The sequence below is a fragment of the Neopsephotus bourkii genome, unplaced genomic scaffold (genome assembly GCF_033783945.1).
Source record: "Neopsephotus bourkii isolate Nb327-2 ecotype Australia unplaced genomic scaffold, CSIRO-AGI_Nbou_v1 NB_323, whole genome shotgun sequence".
Classification (NCBI taxonomy): Eukaryota; Metazoa; Chordata; class Aves; order Psittaciformes; family Psittacidae; genus Neopsephotus; species Neopsephotus bourkii.
The window spans coordinates 489,271-512,959 of record NW_026900831.1 but is presented as its reverse complement, the minus strand read 5'-3'; the positions used below and the strand labels follow the sequence as shown (position 1 = coordinate 512,959).

The window sequence follows — 23,689 nt, the reverse complement described above, 5'->3', positions numbered from 1 at the left end:
TGAAACAAAGTGGCCCAAAGATGTGATTATCCCATGATAATCACTTGGTGTGTTTCACCTAGGTGCTTAATGAAGTAATCAGAATTGTGTTAAGGGTGTTTTTTAATCATCCAAATCCATCAGAAGCATGTGGAACAAATGTAGGAAAAGAACCACTGAAAAGCAGTTGGTAGGATGTTGAGCTATTGCACTATTTGGACTTTAAACTTCATAGCAAAATATAAGTCCTGTATAAGAGACGGATCATCACGAGTCCATAATTAGCATAATCCAGAGACATGTAAAGTCCTGATCCAGTCAATTTCTCTCAATAAAATTAAGATAAGACACAAGGTCATTAGAACAATATTAAACATCACCTAATAATAATAAGCCTTAGAGAAACAAACTAGAAGAGAATGAAAGACCATTCTGATTGTTCAGACAGTATAGTTTCCCCTGTTTATCAGTATCTAAAAACTGTTCACGAAGTTCTTGGCAACTTGAAGTTTCCATAGATCAAAATCACGCATTAACAACTACTAGAAGTCAATTGAAAATTTCTTTCTACAGTATTGATAAATGACATGATGTACATCACATTTCATTTTAAAATGCCAGAGTTGAATGAGCCCATCATTCTTCAACGGCAGAGGAATTTCAGTTTGCAGCATTCCTTACTGTTGTTTTATTTCAAAAACCTTTCTTGTAATAGTAGAGCGAAATTTTAGAGTCCAGATGAAATGATACATATATAGAATCAATAGAATAATTCTGTGGTGAGGACTAATGCATTTAAACTTCTGTTTCTAGCATGGATGTTGATAACTAATGTTAATAGGCTGAAGTGAGAGCAAAAAGGAGCTCGACACTGATGTCACATGTTATTAGGAATGCTATTATAATCTCAAAATTCAAGGTTTGCACCTTGTAATACTGTGAGGTACTGGAATGAACTTTTGTACCAATTGAGTTTTTCAATTTACCTAGAGCCTCAATGCCTTTAGAAATCTGAAGTGCTCAGAGATGACTCTCTGACATTTACTGTATTACCAATAGGTTTATTTCTCAAGATTCACATCCATTAAATGCTTGAATGAGCTCAGTATTTATTGCTCTTTCATCTCATTAAAATAGCTAAAAGGTTGGGAAGTGGCATAATGTAAAGAAAGGTCAAGTGGTAATCACAATGTGAAATGCCGTTACATGTGTAAGTATAATAATTATTTTGATTTTATAATCCCTGGAGAGGAAGTTGTTCAAAACTGTTCACCAGAAAAGGTTTATTTAGTGCTAAATACAGCTCAACAGCTTAAATGGAGGATTAGACTGACCTTTTGCTCCTCAGTGTCTGCAATGGCTCTTTCTAGGCTCACTTTCTCAGTCTGAAACCCTGTCTTAGCAATCAAACCTTCAGCATCTTGATTTCTCAGTTGCAGTTCTGTCTCTTGAGAAGCAAGTTTGGATTTTAGATCTTCTACCTACAGGGCAAAAGGTAATGCACTACTTGGGGCAAGGGTCATTAGCTGTGGCTCTGGAAAGATTATATCACATGAGCTGCAAAAAGATGAACTGAAAATTCATGTTTTGGGGGTCTCAGTACTAAATGTGTTGCCTTTTCCCTTGTTGATAGATCCTTGCTTGCAGCTCACAGAATTTTGTTGACATGAAGAATTTGATAAGAACAGCCTAACTGCTCCCACGAGGGGCCCCACAGCTCCCCTGAGATGCTCAGATCCAGCTTCTGAGTCTGTGTTTGTAATCAAGTGTCTCAGCTGTGCAACAAGGCCCAGCTCAGCATCCAGCAAAGCTACAAATTGAAAAGCAAAAGGACATTGTGGAAAACAAGTCTTCATCACCACAGAAGCTCGGTGCTTCAATATACTTTATTTCTTTGTTTGTTTTTAATAAATACTCCTAAATTCTAAAACCAGATATTAAATCAGTCACAATGCTGCTATATACCAAGTTAATACTATATGGATTTTCTATTTCACCTCTGGAAATCCTGTATAGGTTAAAGAAAATCAATAGAGGAGTTATTCTATTCATACTGATCCCCACATACCTCATGTACCATCAAGTTCCTATTTGGAGTGAGTGCATTTGTGCCATTAACTTCAGATTGACTCCATGATTTAGATTTATGAAGTTGTACAAGTCCCTGGTCATCTGGGCTTGTCAAAGTCAGTGATAAACTATTATGAGGGCAGGATGCAACCAGTGTGGAGTGCTTCTGAAAGCTGAATCTCTACATAGCATAAAACATTAGAAAATCAGCAACACTTCTGTGTTGAAGAAACCTTCTATCAGTTTCAGGGGTTATTTGACCAGAAAAGTAGTTATGACTTAACAGAGTTCAGAGTCACTCTGAAATGTGACATTTACCACTCTACCTTATTTGCCACCAAGACATCAAACCATAAAATGTACCTCAAGCTCCAAACAAATCTCAGCACACTGCAGGAAGGATGCCAGAGTGGTCCTGTGACCCCAAGGGGCTGAGCTGGGTGTCACACAGCATTGCATGATGTTTCCCTCCCAGCAGTGAGATTGGAAAACTCTTTACATACTATGTGACCATCAAAACAGGCTAGGCATATTTAAAACACCTCCAGCCTGTCATTTAGTCATGTATTTCTGAGCAAAATGCAAAGATAAAATACCTGTCTTTATTCACCTCTCATAGCAAAAAGAAAGGTAGTTTCAGGACTGAAGTTCAAAGGTCCTTTTTCTAATTTTTTTGAAAACTGGATTAGCAAATACAAGATACTTCACAACTACTATGAAATAGAGTATACCTCAGGATAAAGGTAAAATAAGAAACACCCCAAATTAATTTTTGTTTCTTTTAAAGGATGCTAACTATATTACTAGAATATAGGCATACACATGTGTAAGCAAGAGTACTGTATGTGCTAAATTGCCAGGGAAATACTAAGAAAACCTATTTAACTCCATCACTGTAACTAACTTCCATTTTGTCCTCTATGACTTCCAGCATACTTAAACTTTATAATTTGTGGATCATATCTCCCTCATTTTAATGATTATTTATTGCATTCTGTACAAGACAAACCCAGTTCAATTAATCAAGGGAAGCCTAAAAATCAATTAATATGAATTAAATGAGCTACACCAACTCTTAGAAAAGTCACACATAATTTACCAAAGCATTGTCAATAATGCTTTGGGAACTTTGGGAAAATTGCTCATGAGTGGCTGTTGATGTAGTTAAATGTTTTAAAACTACATCATTAATATTACAATCAGGTTGGTGCAGAAAGACTTGCCATTTTTCTTAGTAAGAAACCTCATTATTTTCTTGTGACTTTTAAAAGCTAGTTTAGAAGAATATTTATTTCACATATGATTACAAAACCAGAAATTAAAACAAGAACTAAATAATGATTTGCATTTAGGGAAAGCAGAAATAAATTGCTTTACAAATTTAAAAAATCAGAATATCATTAGAGGAGGCAAAGCTAGCATAAATTCATTTTACAAAGATGGGTTGTAAAAGCAAGGCTAGTCAGCAGAAACAGCAGGAATGGACATTTTATGCAGATTTGAGCAGTGCTTGGCTTACAACTGAAATGTGTTTCAGCCTTTTTCTCCTTTTTTCGTTGTTTGTGACACATATGCACCCTGCAGTACAGCTCTTCCTAGTGAAAGGCAACCTCCTTACACATGATCCTTATGAGAGGTCTCTACTCGGCAGCCCTGAAAAGCCCTCTAACAACAGTTTCATTTGTAAATCAGTGAGGGAAGAAGTGGGTTCCAGTAGCGCTGGAAGTGGCCCTAGACAACTTGTCTCAATGGGGTAAAATAACTATTGTTATCAAGCGTAACAAAATGGCACAGCATGGTAGACACACCGAGCTAGAGAGCAGGGGGTTGCAATTCACACTGGTTTTCAGAAAACAGTAATCGTTCCTGAACAGACCTCTTTGAGGGTTGGTCTTCCCTGCATTTTCCATTTGTCACTTTCTCTTATGATAAGGTCAGTGGTGACAGCACTTCCTGACATTGACAGCTGTGGCTTTTAAAAGGGTTATTGTGGAACTACTAATTGCAGTAATTTAATTAGCATACATTATTTATTCTGACATTAATTTATCTCCAGGTTGGGATTTATTTGTTTTAATATTACTTTGTACTTTTCAATATATGCCCATTTAGGGTTGTAGGCAAGCAAATTATTATTGATAATTTAACCTTCTTTATTTTAAAAAAAAAGCAAACAAAAAGAAAGCATTGATACAGTAACAAAATCTGATTTAACTGCAGATCACTAGGAAGCATAAAGTAGTTCGAAGCCAATAATGAAGATTAGGCTGGTACACATCAAAACCATTCAATAGTCCTGAAGACATTTGAGCAATATGTCTATATACAATCTGCCACAGAATATAAGGGTGAAGTTTGCTCATTAACCAATGTCCTTCTGAGTGAAAAGGGGCTCATGAGATTAATTTACAATAGGTATCATAATTAGGGAGGATCACTTGTTCTTTCTGTTCAGATACTTTCAATACAGGGCAGAAGGGACATTCAGAGCATCTTTCAATAACACACGTAGAAGCTGAAGCTTCCCATCTCCCTGCTGAGACCAATCTGCCCCCTTCTTTCTCTGGATAAACTGTATCTTCCCAGAAATGTATCTTGGTTTGAAGATAAAGAATTGGAGAATCTAAGACTTCCTTCTCAACTCTCATATTCACCACAATTTTTTTATGGTTTTCTCTCAGCATTTAAACCCAGAAACTTTCAATTTTTTGTTAAAGCAATGTAGATATGGCGTCATATTTGTACTGCACCTTTAGGAGGAAAAACCCAAAGCTCATTCACTTAACTTCAAGCTGCCCTAATTTAAAATAATCTGTAATATTCCTATACAGTGATGAAAAAAACAAACAAAAAAATCTATCAATTACTATTTCTGTATTTTTTGAAACAATGAGAAAGGACAATTAAGAGCTAAGTGTCAATTGTGCCAAAATAATCACTTAGTGACAGACCCCACTCCACTCATCATAAGTGATATCATAATGCAGTATGTTTCAGGAGTCTAGAAATACATGAGCTCTGGCTAACAAGTTTTCTGTACTAAGAGAGAAAAAAAAAAGGCTTTCCTGAAACATCTAAAATGGAGCAAGTGAAATGACATATTAACACACCAGCATTAGGGATGAGAGAATGAAAGGAAACCACTTCCAATAAGTCTTCAATGGAGAAGGGATGGCAGACTGCAGCTAAGATTCCCTCTTCTTCAGGTCATCTTCCACCGCATCACTCTCATTCTTTTCATAACCTAATACACCTCTGCAGCTCTCCTGTCCACCCTGCCTTTACTGTTTTTCTGTGATCATTCTCCCTTCATATATCTTTTACTCCTCAGGCTCTCCGCTGCACCCCTCTCCTACATTCCTGGTTCAGTTTTGTTTTTTTTCTGCCTCTTTCCTGCCATAACACTGTCAGAGTTTCTCTGTTATTTCAACAACTCTGTCTGGGTTCACTTCTTCCATGACTTTCAAATCTTTCCCCTGCCTCCTCCTACTACTTTTTTGCATTCTGTTGTTTTGTCTGACATGACTCAGACACCCATTACTTCTTTACATATGTTGATGACACACCTTAACTTTTTTTCAGTAGACTAACAAAATGTTATTTTGTTAGTTGCCATTTATTTCCCTTGCTGGAAACTGAACAGGAAAGCTATTTAAAAGGAGCAGTTAACACCAATGTGAAAAAGAAACTATCAACAGTTTCTTGGATTGGTGAAATCTTTCTTAAATATCTAAAAAATTAATTATAAAGGAATGTAATACTTAAATTTAAAGTTCAAAAACCCTAAAAAAAAGTTTCAATATTAAAAACTAATTCTGATGAATGGGAGAAAAATGTAACTAGTTAAGGATCTGAAAAAAATAATATATTAAGTCAAAATAAATTCTATTATTTTTTCTCCACATAACCTATCATTTTCTCTTAAATAAATGAGAATCTGTAAGTTGGGATGACATTAAAAATTGATCCAAGTGGATTTCACACCCACATAGCTCATCAGACAACAAATAAGTGTCCTAATAACACTCCAAGTCTCTTATGAGCTATTAAAATAAAGCAGAAGGAACTGATGGAAAATACGAATGCAAGGATTTGCAAGCATCTCTCTTTTCCTTGCTTTCCTACAGGAGGCATCCGTGTGCCGCTGGAGCACCAGTAGGAAACAGCAGCGAGGGAGCCTCTGGAGGAGCCAGAAGGAAGGGGAAGGGTCCATAGGGTACCCTGGAAGCAGCCTGCAGATTTCCCCTCTCCTTCACCTTCATTTCAGGATAACTCCATTGTATTTTGTATGGGTTTGAATGGAGGACAAACGCTGTAAATGCATAATCTCTTACGCAGAGATTTGCCTGGGTAGTGATGCTACCATTGACTAAAACCAGATGGTTGAAGCCAGACAGTTTAAGCATTGGGCATTCCTGAAATCTCCAGTCTCTTATGGTTAAAAATCCCCCATACAAATAAATGGTCCCAAATACAATAGCACTCCAGAATGAAACTACTGCAACTGCAGTCACTGAAGGAAAGTAAATCCTTTCTATATCTATGTGAATTACTCCACCAGCAAATACCTGAGAAGTCTCACTGCCAGCATGACAGTATTGCCCCATGTTGGGTGGGACAAGAGAGGCAGCTGGCTAAAACTCTTAGAAGAATATGAGAATATTCCTTTTACCTGAAAGGAAACTCACTAATGCATGACTTTTTTCCCTGGAAACCAACAAGTTACACTCCAGATCAATTGGGAAGAAAAAGAGAATAATTGCCCAGATACTAAAACTCTAAAGGTATTTTCCATGTGGTTACAGGGGAAATTTCTACCTGCTTAGTTGCTGAACAGAGGACAAGCACTTCTTTATTTAGCCTGCATTGTGAACTGAAATACTTCCTTTGCTACAGCACCAGTGAATATATTTAACTGCATTGAAAAGGGTTAAATAAATTATGTATCTATAAGAACCAAAAAAAGCCTAGAACTGAAGGATTCTGCTATGAATCACGTATGTCTCTTATTTCCCCCTCACTTCTCTGCCTATGTTAGACAGCCCTCTAAACTGCTGAAGGATCTGAGAAGTGACATGGCATAAAAATTCAGCTTTAGCAGGGATGAGCTCAAACAACACTGAAGGCAACAAGTATGAAAGAAGGACTAAAAGCATTGTCTTTTTCAGCTTACTCAGTTACTGATCTCTCAATGATCTGTTGCTTTCTTAAAAGACTGATGAGCTTGAAATGCTGTATTTTGACCCCCTCAGCTTCCTCAATGAACCTCCTGCTGACAGTGTAGTCAGTCTGACCGAGTCTCCTGCTGCCACTCATGAAACCAGTCAATTGTGGTGCAGTTAACTACGGCTGGGAACTGCTGAGCAGTCTTTCTGTTTGGCACTGGTGGGAGAGAAACAGAATGATCTGCGGAGAGGAGGGAGGGAAAAGTGAGAGAAAACAATCCCACAGCAACTTGATGTAATCAAAGACAGGCACGCAATGAAAAAGAAGAAAAAGAAGAAATTGTTGGGGAAATAAGGAAAATGCAAGGGGAAAGAAATGGGCAAAAAGAAAATAGAGATGTTAGACATCATATGTTTTCTCCTGTCCTATCTTTAAAAAAGTACACAAATGTAGTAGTCATGAAACAGACACAAACAGCAGCGAATAGAAATATACATACACAAAGTAAACACCATTATTGACCATGTCACTGAAGTCTGGAAAACTGAAAACAATACGGAATATGTCTCTCATACAAGTCTCCACTGACCTTTAAGTTACAGAATAAATTTGTGGAGAGGCTTAAGTAATGGAAACAAATTTAGAGAGGAAGGCATATCAGCAAAACTAAAGCAGGATAAGAAAGAGAGATGATGAGGGGAAAAAAAGATGAAGTGATATGTTATAAAGTGTGATCACTTTAACACACAAGTATGAAGCAAACGTTCCTTTCAAAACATTCTCTTTCTAAGCAGTTAATGCTTTTCAGGCACCTAATTTTCCTGTCAGCTACATACATGTTTCAGGGGATGCATAAAACTGAAGCCTGCACAAACTGAAAGCTCCTAGAGATGCCACTCCAAAACTAGTGTTCCCAGCTTCTGCTTTCCAGCTTTCAAAAGAGAACTACAGTCTGCCTCAACATTTCCTCTAAAATGGAGTTTAAGAGAGACAGTTTTTGCAATTGTGATATCATGTTAATGTATATTGCTAAACTGCTTTCAACCTGAAAACAGCTACATGGATATTTTTATTTTCCCCAGTTTTAATTCCATAGGAAAAGTAGAGAGAATTAACATTTAACATGAAATTTCAATTATTATTCGCAAACGTTTAAGAGTTCACTACACATACAGAATTACTGTATGTGTGATTAGGTAACATATTTACAATTGCACTAACTACACCATTAACTCCTCACCAGCACCTCACTTCTATCTCAAATGCATTGTTATATTCAAAACATGTAAGACTATGAAAATAAGACAGAGCAGCTATGCAAGTTTCCTATGAACAGATCGGAAATCAATAATACCCAGATCTAGGAGTAAACCTCAGTGTACATAAAGCCTCCACCTGAAGACAGCTGTTATAGGGGTAACATGAGAGAGGCAAACTTTAGTGTCACATGTTAACGAGTAAGCATGTCAAGAAGAGTATGAGACAATTGAACCGTGTTATTTTGACCAACACAGCACTGCCTCTTGGCCCTGAAATACACCTTAAACTGCAGCCTCACTTGACTCAAGAACCACCTCTGGCAGCATTCTCTGGTGTCTGTTAGGCCCAGGGCTTGGACTTCTTTTCTAACTCTTTGAAGTTCAATGAAACTGCAGATAATTTGTCATTGGAAAAGACCTTTCAAGAAATGTTTTGGTTTAATCACCTGATGCCAGCAAGTCATCAATCAGCACAAGAAAGCGTTCATCTGAAACCTGGGCATCTGTCAGCAAAAACACTGTGGGCATGTTCTTGGCACTCGTCTTGATGTACAAACTGGCAAGATCTACCTGTAAGGAAAGGAGGCAATCATTTATATTCTGTTAAAACATTTATGCAGAAAAAGCATGAAATGCATGTTAGTCCATGAGCAGCAACACATTGCTGAATTCTCCTTGCTTTTTTTGGTTTATTTACATATCACTAATCTGCTGTATAAAATCCAAAGGGAAAAAACAGTTTGCTTCTGTTTTCCATATAAAACATTGAGGTTTTGACATGACAGTGGTAAAGATCAAAACAGATTAATAATAAAGGAAATCCCCTATGAATGTACTAAGAAAAAGAAAGGTATCGCAGCCACAGAAGTCCCCATCAAGAACAGCCATAAAACCATGCAGTAACATCTGGGAATTGCATCGAAGAGTCAGGTCAATTTCTGCAAAAATTTTTCATTTAAGTGAATATTTTAGGAAAGCTTTCTTTGGGTGATGAGGGTGGGCGGTAGGCAGGGGGAAAGGCTGAGTAATGCAGAGTAATATAGTGGTACAGCTATTTTTGCCATCACACATTGGTGGCCCAGAGAGAAACATGGCATGGGACCATTGTGCTAGCAGTGGTACAAACATGGAATGCTTTTTTGCACAGGATTCCAGAAAAAAAGAACACATATCAGTTGAACTCAAGTGCAGTTACATCTGAAATACAGAATAAGATCAATTCTGAGTGATGTGAACAACCACACAACCTACCAGAAAGCAATGCACAGGCTTGTTAACAGTGGCTTAGAAGTTTGCCCACTTGTAACAGCATGGGGGAAAAGGCCATCTGAGCCCACACCTTACACTGCACTTCATCTACCCAGGGAAGAAGGACACAAGAAGTTAGACACCATGTAAAACACTGAAGAACACACAGCACTTTTCCAACACAGAGCGGCAAATAGCTCCATCTGAAAACTGACACTTCAGGCTGCATGCACTGTTGTGGTTTGGCCCCAAGGCTAATAGAATAGCTTTTTGAGGACAACCATCCACCATATTTGACCATAAACAGATCTTTATTTAGTGGTGTCTGAGATTCAGGGTTAGGGTTAGGGTTAGGATTAGGGTTAGGGTTAGGGTTAGGGTTAGGGTTTTCACTTGTCCACATGGAATGAAGAGGAAGAAAATATTACCTCCTTCCCTGCTTGTTCACATATTCAGCCTTGCAAGGTCCTGAAGTCTGTAAACCTGATTGAGGACCTCTCTCAACTATATTCCTTATATTTGCACATGATCAGTTTAAGTGATAAAATGACTCACATGAAATGAGGGCAAAATTTTGTCCTGTGTTCACCCGCATCAGTTTTATGCTACAAAATCAATACATATGTAGTGACATCCAAAAATTTGTAAGAAATGGCTCACTTTAAATACCAGAACTCCAACCACATCTTTGAAGTGTGTGAGGTAGCTCCCTTGGAAAAAGTGGAGAAAGTAACAAAATTCTGTGCAGCATATAAACTAAAATATCTTTTGACCACCCATTTTTCAGATATAAAGAAAACAAAAGGTACAACTGGAAAACAGAGGAACCACAGGAGTTGTTACTGTAAATTATACTGTTTCGCCTGTGATTTTATCAAGCCTGTGCAACAACAAAACAACACATTCTTGAAGCAGTAAACTCACAGACTCGAATAATGTCTGTTAGTTTACCCTCAGGTATGGGATCCCATAGGTTTCTTGTGGTGGGATTTGAAAAACCTCCACAGAACAGATGTGTGCTGCCAGACTCGACAAGCCTTGTTTGCCAATACCACCTGCTCCATCAGAAATGCAAAACCCCTAGGTGCTTCTAGGATATGACTGATCCCGCACCTAACGACAAAAATCTAATAACGTAACACAGACTTCAACTATTTTGTCTATTTTTGTTATAATGTGTTCCTGATACTTTAATGTACATTATCTTCATATCAGCATTTTGTTTCTTTACAGTATTTGAGCTTCCAGAAAGAAAAGCTGTTTTCCTTTGTCAAATACTGAAGGTCTGCAGTGAACTCTACAATGACCAGAGCTCTCTGGTTGCTCATTCTTTACACTGAGCTGCTCCAAAGCATCATTCCAAGATCCTGATGGACCCAAACTGGAGTAAGAATAAAGATGTAGTTAGATTGAAGGAAGGTTGATGGGGCCCTAGGAGGACATGACAATTTCACATCTGGCAGTCTGCATGAAGAATATGCATAGAACTTTAATTTAATCATAGAATATCTAGCCTAGACTATTTCAGTCTTGCTTTTATTTACTGCTCATGGAATACCACAAAATTATGAGAATCTGACCCAAAATTAGAAAAAAATTTAGTTGCTGGAATGTTCAAATGTAAGCATTGAGGTAATTCAAACTATGTTTGAGGTATTAAAATAAATCTCTTGCAATTGATATTTTAATCATTTGTACAAGCACCTATAATTACTTTCAGAATTTCATTTTTTACATTCAGATGCAGATTCTAAGGGATTACAGCCTGGTATCAACAGACCAGAGAGTAAAGATAGCATGCTGGATCTTTTGCTTCATTTTTCTTCTGTGTATCAATGAAAAAAAAACCACCCCAAAGCAATCCTCTCATTCTCTTTATGTCTCACACCCCTGAAAAAACATTGATGAGAATCTTCTTAAATAAAGGGATAATATTTCTATTCTGGTTGCACATCTAACAAAGAGGTTCAGCAAAACCAATACCGGAAGCCAATTCTCTTTGTTTGACTTCACTGTAGAACTTTGCCAGCTTTTTTTTTTTTTTTAATGGATCCATTGTGAAATCAACATAAAAGGTGCTTGAGATGCCCAGGATTTAATTTCAGGTACAGTTTTCCAGGACTGCTAAATTGTAAGGCTGAGAAACTGTCACTTTGTTTGCTGAACTGGGATACTACTCTCAGTCTTTAGACTTCAGAGAGAAGATAAGGGCTTACCAACATTTTCAAGCAAGACTAGTAACACTTGAGAAGGCTTCTGTCTGCAATTCTCATGATTATCACAACCTCTGCATCAGCAGAACAAAATCTACAGTTTGTATGAAAGATCCATAGGATTATCTTTGTAATATAAACTACTTTTTAGTCCTCTTGGAAACTTCTACGTTAGACTGCTTTGTCAAAAGTGCCTTCTCTTATACAGCTCCTGCCTGAATATGTGTGAAGTGAAAAATGACACTGAAATCCTAGTCCAATGCAGTAAGAAGAAAATGTTCTGTGTTAAATTATCTGACACTACAAATAATAGAAACTGGTTTAACAAAACTAAGCTCTGCCAGCATGGGCCTCTGTCTCCTTCTGGAAATCACTGATATAACACATGACCAGAATGACTGCTGAAGTCATGTTGAAGAAAGATTGAAACATCTTCAATGATGTTGAAGAAAGATTACAAAAAAATGACAAGGGGCAACAATGAAGTCTGTACCTCACTCACTCAGCAAAATCTTGATTTCGGCTTCTGAAAACTGGCTGGTTTTCTTCCATGCCTGAAACCAAAGCAAATGTAGTTAATCAGATTTCAAAACAGAAATTTAGATTTTTGGGCAATGATGGATACTAAGATGTTGCCTGACGTGAAAAAAAAACAAATTACACTGAACTGAAACAAGGTAAGACTACATAGGAAAAAAATCTATAGGAAAATAAAAATAAAATAAAAAGTCAAAACTAAACTGAATCTATGATGACACTTAGAAGTCTGGGCTGGTTTAGGTTTTTAAAAGCACAGGGTTAAGCAGCAAAATAACCAACTCTGCAATGCTGTGGTATTAATCGAGGTATTACTTGCCCTTTTCTGAATTAATGTAATTTTATAAGAACTTTCACTTTCTTGGAAATGAAACTTATTTTCTTTTTTAACAATCAAACATACATATGTTTAATCTGGTCATCTTAGTTAATGTTTTTGCTATGTTTTGTTTGCTGCAAAATGAGTACTCTTGTAAGTGAAGAGTTTTTGAAGAACAAGTAGAAACATTTTTGTGGTTCTTGCTAGTTAATCCATCCTTGACACTGGCACTAACACACATTAATTCCAGAAGAAACTATACATGCACTGGTACTATATCATCTATGACATTATTTTGTCTTTCTTGTGCCATATTTGATACCGTGAGCAATACTGAGAGGTACTAAAATTCAAATTTAAAGAAATAAGAAGCATACATAGTAAAACTTAACAGAGAACATTAAGGCAAAGGAACTTATCAAATTAGGATTGATATTTAAAAAAAAAGACAAACACCACAATTTCTATCACATAATATTTTGTTCTACTTTTTTGTTGAAATGAAGATATTGTATTGTCACAAACATTCTGATGATGATTGAAAGATTTATTTTTTTTTAATGGAACTAGCTCCAAACTTGGATGAGTACAACATGGTCAAAGGAAGTTCAAACCAATTTGAGAATGCACACAACCATCAGAGTTAAGAGCAGACAAAATTAACAGCAAGGATCATAAGAGAGTATGAGGTGGCATGCCTTGATTTGCAGCATGGTCCAACAGATATTGTTTCTGGCTGTCCAGGTGACACAGCTCCAGGTGAATTAAAAAGGAGGCCACTTCAAAAAAAGAAAGAAAAACGAGATATTAAATTGAGGCTTTCAGTAGCTGGTACTTTGAGTTCCAATTGCCCAAACCTGGAGACAGTCTTGATTTGTTAAAAGTTAGTGTACAACTGAAGTAGACCAAACAAGTACCATCTTTAAAACAAAAATCCCAAACACTGCAAAAGGATATCTCATAAGTAATGCAGCCATTCCCTGTTTAAATCAACAAAACCTCCCCAAAAATTCATAGTATAAGGCGTTCTCCTACTTTCCATGCATTTGCAACAAGTTTTACTATATTTTAGAATTCTCAAATTATCATTTAAAATTCCTAACAAGCCAAATTTTTTTCCTAATTTAATCTGTTTGTAAAATGAGGATTTTTAATTTTTGGTTTGGTTTTCTTTCTTTTGAAACAATTAAAAAAAAAAAAAAAGAAACATCAACAGTTTTAAACAGATCTTTTAAGATCTGAAGCTTGAAATATTTGCGAGAAGACAAAAAGATTCCTGGCTGGAGTAGCACACAGCTTGTTGTGGTTTAAACCCAGCCAGACAGCTTTTCACTCACTCCCCCTCCCCCTTCTTGCCCTCCCCCTATTCCCGGAGGGACAGAGAGGAGAATCAAAAAGAATGCAACTCCCACGGGTTGGGATAAGAACAGTTTAGTAACTAAGGTATAACACAAATCACTACTGCTACCACCAATAATAGTAATGATAAAGGAAATAACAAGGGAAGAGAATAAAACACCTCACCACCAGCCGACCGATAACTCGCCTCCCCACAGCCCAACCAAGCACCGACTGATATCTCCTCCAACCCTGCAGTCTCCTAGCCCTTCTGCATAACTCCCAGCTCCCCCCTGGGCATGATGTGCTGTGGTATGGAATACCTCTTTGGTCAGTTTGGGTCAGGTGTCCTGTCTCTGCTTCCTCCCAGCTTCCCTTCCTCCCTGGCAGAGCATGAGGCTCACAAAGTCCTTGGCCAAACCAAAACATCATTGTTCCCAGCTCGAAAGCCAAAACACAGCACTGCACCAGCTACCAAGAAGGAGAAAAATGACTGCTACTGCTCAATCCAGGACATTATCCACCACTTATTCCATACCATTCACATCAGATCTCACATTTTCCATATATCAGCACTCTTATCTAAGTGCACTCTTATCTTAGTGCGTGGACCAGTCCCTATAAAGCTGCTGAGTCCATCTGGTCCATGATGTCAGGCTCCATCTCTTGTAACAGTCTTTCAGAGCAGGAGAGGCTGTGTACAGTGTTCACACTCATGAATAACCTGGGCAATAGTGTCCATTGCTAAATCCACCCCTCGATCGTGAGTCCATCTCTATGTTACATCTCTGCTCTGATGGCCTGAGGTGCCATGGACCCACCAGGCTCAAAATAATTCACTGTCCCCTTCAGCAGTTTCTGCAGCTTGTAGCTGGGGACTCCATACAGCTGCCTTCCATCTCCAATGCTTCCAAAACACTGGAGGGGCCCAGTGGACTAGACAGTTGCCCATACTGTCGCACACACCCTGCCACTCATGACTGTCCAGCCTTGGGGGAAACCTCTTGGTCCTCCCATATCATCGTCTAACCCCGGAGAATAACCAAACCCGACACTGCTTAAATTTTGGGATCAGACAAAGTGGTGGTGGGTAAAACACAGTCTGTATGTGTGCCAACATGCTGATCCCCATCACAATCAGAAGGCAGGTCCCAAGGATACCCAAAGGCCACCCAAAACCTTCAGAACTCTCAAACGATGCTGCTGTACTTGTCACTGGGGCTGGTGTAGCTGCTGTGCTTGCCGGCTCTCCCACCACCAGCTTCTCTTTTCCCGAGTCTAGTTCTTCCTCCTCTGCCTTGCTGGGAAATGCTGTGGGGTCTCCTGCGTCCTCCTGGGGCTCGGCGGGTGGCTTCCGGGGAATACTTTCGGTCGTCGCAGGGCTGGGCTCAGCCCCGGGCCTTGGCTCCTCTGCGGGGCTCAGCTCCTCCTCCACCTAATCCCTCTCCTCGGCAGCATCCTCCTTCGGCTCTTCGACTGCTCCCACCTCCTCCACCGGCAGCCGTCCCCTCGCCGCCTGGCCCTGCTCCTGCATGGTGCCCAGGGCCGCTCTCCCGGGCCGCTTCAGCAGCCGTCGGCTCCCGGGGCTGTTCCTTCTTGGCTCCTTCTTGGCTCTCACGCATACGGAGGCGAGGGCAAGGGCCAGGATGGTGAGGAGCAGCCGGACGGCCAGGTACCAGTCCACGGCCATGTTGGTCCCATCCTGCTGCTGGAGCCTGCCCGTGTTACCAGTCATTGCCATAAAGTACAGTGAGACAGGAATCTTAGCCCAAGCCCCACACTTGATAAACACTAACACAGCAAATACAGACGCTAAGTAAGTTACAACATTCTGAAGCTGTGAGATCAAGAGGAACAACTCTGAGAGCCAATAAATTAGCATTGTGATGAGTGACCATTAATCCAGACAGATCTGTCATTATCTCAACCTCTCGTGCCCCACGTTAGGCGCCAAAAAGAACTGTTGTGGTTTAAACCCAGCCAGACAGCTTTTCACTCACTCCCCCCTCCCCTCCCCCCCCCCCTTTTTGCTCTCCCCCTATTCCCTGAGGGATGGAGAGGAGAACTGAAAAGAATGTAACTCCCATGGGTTGAGATAAGAACAGTTTAGTAATTAAGGTATAACATAAATCACTACTGCTACCACCAGTAATGATAAGGGAAATAAAAAGGGAAGAGAATACAACACCTCACCCCCAGCCGACTGATAACTTGACCCCAGCCCAACCAAGCACCAACCGATATCTCCTCCAACCCTGCAGTCCACTAGCCCTTCCGAGTAAGTCCCAGTTACCTCCTGGGCATGACGTGCTGTGGTATGGAATACCTCTTTGGTCAGTTTGGATCAGGTGTCCTGTCTCTGCTTCCTCCCAGCTTCCCTTCCTCCCTGGCAGAGCATGAGGCTCACAAAGTCCTTGGACAAACCAAAACATCATCGTTATGAGCTCTGTTCCCAGCCTGCAAGTCAAAACACAGCACTGCACCAGCTACCAAGAAGGAGAAAAATGACTGCTACTGCTGAACCCAGGGCACAGCTCTAGGAAGAAAACAGAAGAACACCTGAGACTAACTTTGCATGTCACTGAATTAGACATGATTGATTTCTCTGAGCTAGAGATACTACAGATCTGAGCATTCTCTTCCTTTCCTCCTCTTTACATCTTGCTCCTTAACAAGATATTCAGGTGACACCTGGTATTGTTCCTTCATGAGATAAAATATGACCTAGTGAAATAGTTTATACAATTCAACTGCATTTAAATATGCAAGAACACAGTGAAGTTTATTGCCTCACCTTGGTCACAGTCATAGTCAGCTCACAACGCACATGCTAGTGATAAGAAAAACCTTCTATAAAAAAGAAAAATTAAGGGTAAGGGTAAAATCATGGGAACATCTGGTGAAGAATCAGAGAACTGAGTAGATATGCTCAACACCCTCACAGCACTGAAGTATGGCTGGTTTTGTGAGTGGAGTGCCTGCCCATTTGTCTATGCACCTCCTTTTTATGAAAATCAGACAGATAAATTTGTATATTTATATATATGTTATATATATTTATATACATACTTTTATATATATAACTTTGTATATTTAGCTTGTATTTAAATGCCCAATTCATTCTTTGCTTTACTCAGCAGATCATTCATAATGCATTCTTTGTCTCTCACATTTTCTTCATGTTGCATAAAAGTGACATGCTTGTATGTGAACAAGAATCTAATGTGCAATTATAATAATAATGAAATATTTAAACAAGATAAACATCCTTCTGTAACAGAATCAAACACTAGTCAGTTGATTTTAAACCATAAACTTTATTTTCCACAGACTCTGTTGAAAGGATACTAGCATATTTTATCTGCCAAAAACCTAAATTTTCCTTTGGAGAGTAAGAAGGGAATTTCATTAATTGCCCAATTCAGTTATCCTCCAGTGGCCATCTGGGGTTTTCTTCTCATGGCAGAGAAAAAGCATTCATTTGAGCCAGCATCATAAAATTTCTGTGGATTCTGTCTGTTGTTTCTACAGGGTGATGACAAGATAAAGGGTGGTATAGGTTTAATACTTGGCAAGCTGCAATTTAGGGAACAAATTTCTGTATCTCAGACATCCCTGTTGTCATCAGGTCAGCCAATGGGGTCAACATAGATCAGCTCCATCAGTAGCTGAAGGATACTTTCCTTCCAAGACTCTTGATAGCTCCTTGTCTTTGTGCTTCCCTTTTCTAAAACTGTTTATAACCTCTGGGGAGGGAATGCTTTTCTGTTTAAGAATTCACTTTGAAGCTTTCTGTTCCTATGTGGCATAGGGATCCTATCATGGACCACAATACGGAAAGTAAGCAGATAGAAAGTGAAAGTAAGCTGGAGTACAAGACAGAAATATAGAATCTCAACACATTTACAATTGGATGGTCATAAATTTGGAGGAAAAAAAAGCCATGGCTGCACTTATCCTGCTTTTCTACCACAGAAGGGAAAAAAATCTTTTGCAGAAACTATGTACATATGAAATGTTTGTATTAGTTACCCTAAAAATCTTGAAGACTTTTTTCTTTAGTTTAGTACATATATACCTGTACTTTCAAACCCTAAATTAGGAGTGCTCCTTTTTGATCCTTAACCTTATCTAAGCATTAAATAATGTCCACAATTATAATCAATTACTCCTGTTTTGTTTATTGTGTTGCTTTTTTTCTAATACTGCATTATTACAATACAAAAAGAAAATGCATTTTGCTAAATCCCACTGTACATAAATGTTTATGAAAATTTCTTCTCTGCGGCAGTATTCCAGACTTAGTAGTATTGAAGACCCCAGACTTAGTGTACCAATATTAGTTTGCACTGAAATCTGCCTCCACCAGGTAACATTCTGAAATCTGCTATTCTAGAACCAGAGTGGGTGAGCCATATGCCTAGAAGGAATACTAAATAAAATCCAACATGACAAACTAATCCCACCTACTCTAGCAAAGACCTCAAAAAAAGTTATGTGAATACAGATGAGATGGGAGCTGGCAGAAAATGATGCAAATCAGAATTGATATGATCTGTAAGAAAAATATTTTATCCTCTAAACTATGGAAAAAACATAGCAATTTAGTGAATAACTATACTTCAATGAATGCAGCTCTTAAACTCTTCCTTTTGAACTGAGACTTACATTTGTCATTTGTGTAATTGGATGTGAATGTCTCTTTCCATTAAAAAAAAAAAAACAAACCCAAATTTGATTGTTCCAAACAGTCACTTGGAGTTGTAGCCTAAAACACATGAAGGCATTTCAGTGTATCACCTGAATGCATTTTATAGGAGGAAGCATTGGTACACACAGACACAAAAATAACAGAAAGGGCAGTCATTTTGACCTAGATGTGACAGTACAAAATCATTCTGTCACAGTGCACCAAAAAAAAAAAAAAAAAGGCAAACACAACAGAAAGCGAACACAATATATTTGTTTCTGAGTTGTCACACAGTTCTTCACATATGTGATTAGTGGCGGATCTTCCTAGCAGAGCATTTAGCAAGAGAGACTTAGCTGAAGAGCAGTGGACAGCAGAAAGAACTGCAGAGTCGACCTTTGTTCATCTCTTAATGTTTCTTAGAAGGATCAGTCAATGTTTTACAGCATTGACTTAAAATCTGAAGGAATATTACTAACATTTCACAGCAAAACCTTAAAGGTTCATAAATTTTCAAATTTTATGCCACAGGAGAATAGATATGTGTGATATACTTGCAGAGAAAACCCCTGTGATGCTGACTTCACCTATTTGGTTTAAGAGGTTTTCTGCAAGAAGAATACATAACCGTTGCTGCCTGAGAGCTTTCATCAGCTTTTGTTTGCAATGGAAAGTGTTATGTTTTTTTGCTTTAGTGCGTTGGTCATGGATCCTGCTTCAATGGCAATCATTAGCTAAAAAATCCCTCTAATCAGAGGAATACTTGAAAACTTTTTAAGGCTGAATCCCCATTAAAGCAGCTATGACAGTTTACAACATCTCATGACCTCACTCTGACGCACAGCAAACTTATCCTAATTTCACCATTCATTTTAAGGGGAAAAAAAGGTGATGAAGTTCTATTAATGCAGGATTTTATGTTAATGTGAATTTGGAAACACTTCAAAGAAAAAACTCATGTACTAACTAGACTGAAAGTGGGATTTTTTTATCTGACCTGAATACAAGAAAAAAAAAAATAATCAATCAACATGAGAACAGAAAGAAAAAACTAACATAAAAACTTATTTAATGGAGATTTGCTGGTTTATACTTATATTTTTAAGCCTAGTGGAAATTTGATCTATTAGCAGCAATGTAGACTGGCTAAAAAATTTAAAAAATTGATCATAGAAGTAGTTAAATTAAGCATTAAGCAAACTTAAATACTTCTAAAGATTTTATCTGAAGAGTTCTTCAATTTGAGGGATTTTTAAAAACTGAGAAATTATTTTCTGTATCTTCTCGCAGACATGAAAGAATAAGCCTATTGCCTGGAAACTGTTTTTTCTCCTCTGTCATTTCCAAAGAACATGACTAGTTTTCCTTTTGTTAGGAATAAATCAATAAAATATTTAAGACATGCATTCTCAGATGTATGAATAAAGATTGCCTGAAATTGAAAAGTAAAAGAAACATCGAACACTTGCACTACACGGTTTAGTTTTAAAAGCGAACAGTGATTTCTGTCTCTGGCTAGGACTGAATTTTAAAAGGCATTGAAACAGGATACACTAATATCTCAAACATAATTACTAGAACAAAATGTACCGGTTTATTTCTCACACAACATTTCTACTTGAAAATTTATATTCAATTTCTTCTAGTAGGAAAATTTTGAAATCAGGCTGCAGCTGAAATTCATTGGCTCCGTCTCAACATTTAAGAATGCCAATCTCGCCAACACTGACAGTGAAACAAAGGATGATGCAACAGGTAGATGGTTTAATTTTTCAGTTAGTATTTCCATTTACTTTTACAAGCTTTTGCAGCCTATTTTCTCACTTACCCTTCTGAGAAGGGCAAGTGAGAAAAAAGCTGGGTGAATGTTTGGCAGTTCACTAAAGCTACCTCCCCATACATCTAGCCCAAATATTCTATTTCTTAAAACTTCTGAATTCAGTTTAAATTCATATAGCTGTGACTCCACCGAGGTTAATTGCTTTAGACAAGACCTTCCTATGCTCACAGAACAGGAACTCTTTTTGAAGGATGTGAAAACAGATGTTAATATGACTCAAAAGATCTTCCCAGTCTGTAATGCAATAACGTGCTGCTTCTCATTCTTCAACTCGGACAAGATGTTCCTTTACTATGGATGATGCAATGTATAAATTTGTTCCTTCACAAAGGCTTCATCTAATTTAAACAGCAGCAAAGCCAACTGTATGTTTTAGTTTTTAATCACAGAATACCAAGGGTTGGAAGGGACCTCAAAAGATCATCTAGTCCAACCTCCCTGCAAGAGCAGGATAGCCTAGAGTACATCACACAAAGAACTTGTCCAGGCGGGCCTTGAATTTCTCCAACATAGGAGACTCCACAACCCCCCTGGGCAACCTGTTCCAGTGCTCTGTCACTCTCACAGTAAAGAAGTTTTTCCTGATGTTCACATGGAACCTCCTATGCTCCAGTTTACACCCATTGCCCCTTGTCCTATCACTGGACATCACTGAAAAAAACCTAGCTCCATCATCCTGACACTCACCCTTTACATATTTGCAAACATTGATGAGGTCATCCCTCAGTCTCCTCCAAGCTAAAGAGACGCAGCTCCCTCAGCCTCTCCTCATAAGGGAGATGTTCCACTCCCTTAATCATCTTAGTGGCTCTGCGCTGGACTCTTTCAAGCAATTCCTGTCCTTCTTGAAGTGAGGGGCCCAGAACTGGACACAATATTCCAGATGTGGCCTCACCAAGGCAGAATAGAGGGGGAGGAGAACCTCTCTTAACCCACACCCTTTCTAATACACCCTACGATGCCATTGGCTTTCTTGGCCACAAAGGCACATTGCTGGCTCATGGTCATCCTCCTATACATCAGGACCCCCAGGTCCCTTTCCCCTTCACTACTGTCCAGCAGGTCAACCCCCAACCTGTACTGGTACATGGGGTTGTTCTTCCCCAGATGCAAGACTCTACACTTGCCCTTGTTGAATTTCATCAAGTTTCTCCCCGCCCAACTCTCCAGCCTATCCAGGTCTCGCTGAATGGCAACACAGCCTTCTGGTGTGTCAGCCACTCCTCCCAGTTTAGTGTCATCAGCGAACTTGCTGAGAGTACACTCAGTTCCCTCATCCAGGTCATTGATGAAAATATTAAACAGCACTGGTCCCAGCACTGACCTCTGAGGGACTCCACTAGTCACAGACCTCCAGCTAGATTCTGCCCCATTGACCACTACTCTCTGCCTTCTTCCCTTCAACCAGCTCTTGATCCACCTCACTACCTGATCATCAAGCCCACACTTCCTTAGCTTATCTATGAGGATGCTGTGGGAGACAGTATCAAATGCCCTACTGAAATCAAGAAAAACCACATCTACTGCTCTACCGTCACCCGTCCACCTAGTTACTTCTTCATAGAAGGCTATAAGGTTGGTCAAACATGACTTCCCCTTGGTAAAATCATATTGGCTGCTCTTAATGACCCCCTCATCCTTGATATGTCTAGAGATGGTGTCAAGAATAAGTTGTTCCATCACCCTTCCAGGGATGGAGGTAAGGCTGACTGGTCTATAATTACCCGGGTCCTCCTTCTTACCCTTCTTATAGACTGTCGTGACATTTGCCATCCTCCGATCCTCAGGCACCTCTCCTGTTTCCCACGACTTACCAAAGATGATGGAGAGTGGCCGAGCAATGACCTCTGCCAGCTCCCTCAGCGCCCGCGGTGTATTCCATCCAGACCCATTGATTTATAGATGTCCAGACTGCTTAACTGATCCCTAACCAATCCTCATCTACCAAAGCAAACTCTTCCTTTGTCCTGACTCCTTCTGGGGCTACAGGAATCTTGGGCCCCCAGGGAGAGTCTGCAGGAGTAAAGACAGAGGCAAAGAAGGCATTCAGCACCTTTGCCTTCTTTAAATCCTCTGTCTCCAGGGCACCCACCTCGTTCAACAGTGGGCCTGTATTGCCTTTTGTGTTAGTTTTATCCGCTATGTATTTGAAGAAGCCCTTTCTATTGCCCTTAACCTGACTTGCAAGATTAAGTTCCAAGGAGGCCTTAGCTGTCCTAATTGTCTCCCTACATCCTCTAACAACTGTCCTATATTCCTCCCAAGTGGTCAGCCCCTCCTTCCATAATCCATAGATTCTCTTTTTCCACATGAGTTTGCCCAGCAATTCCTTATTTAACCATGCTGGTCACCTAGCTCCCTTACTTGATTTCCTACCCACTGGGACACTCTGATACTGAGCTTGGAAGAAATGGTCCTTAAATGCTGACCAACTATCTTGAGCCCCTTTACCACCTAATACCCTTTCCCATGAAACTTCCCTTAGCAGTTGATCGAAGAGGCCAAAGTTGGCCCTTCGGAAATCCAGAATTGTGGCCTTGCTAGGTATTCTATTCCTCCCACACAGGATCCTAAACTCCACCATCTCATGGTCACTGCAGCCAAGGCTGCCACTGACCATCACCACTTCAACCAGACCCTCCTTGTTGGTGAGCAGTGCTCCTCTCCTAGTTGTTTTGTCCACCATTTGCATTAAGAAGTTATCATCAATGCACTGGAAGAACCTCCTAGAATGTGAATGATTGGCTGTGTAAGTCTTCCAGCAAATATCGGGGTAGTTAAAATCCCCCATGAGGACCAAGGCATGTAGTCGTGAGGCTGCTTTCAGTTACCTGTAGAAAGCCTCATCAACTCCTTCATCCTGATCAGGAGGTCTATAATAGACCCCCACAGCTGTATCACCTGTACCAGCCAGTCCCTTAATTCGTACCCACAGACTTTCCACTTGCTCCTCATCTGCCCCTGGAGAGAACTCAATACATTCTAGTCGCTCTCTCACATAAAGAGCAACTCCACCACCTCGCTTTTCTG

The 23,689-nt window shown here is 39.4% G+C and overlaps 2 protein-coding genes across 2 annotated transcripts in view; both read right to left on the bottom strand.

The window, feature by feature from the left end:
* The window catches only part of DNAH11 (dynein axonemal heavy chain 11), a 65,273-nt gene that overhangs the window by 28,127 nt on the left and 13,457 nt on the right, over window positions 1–23,689 (bottom strand). Inside the window, 3 exon segments of the mRNA XM_061347730.1 lie at window positions 1,314–1,460; window positions 1,683–1,789; window positions 8,921–9,044. Coding sequence (XP_061203714.1) covers window positions 1,314–1,460; window positions 1,683–1,789; window positions 8,921–9,044 — 378 coding nt within the window.
* Window positions 1–23,689, bottom strand: part of LOC133209241 (uncharacterized) — a 115,528-nt gene that overhangs the window by 86,868 nt on the left and 4,971 nt on the right. The window lies entirely within an intron of this gene.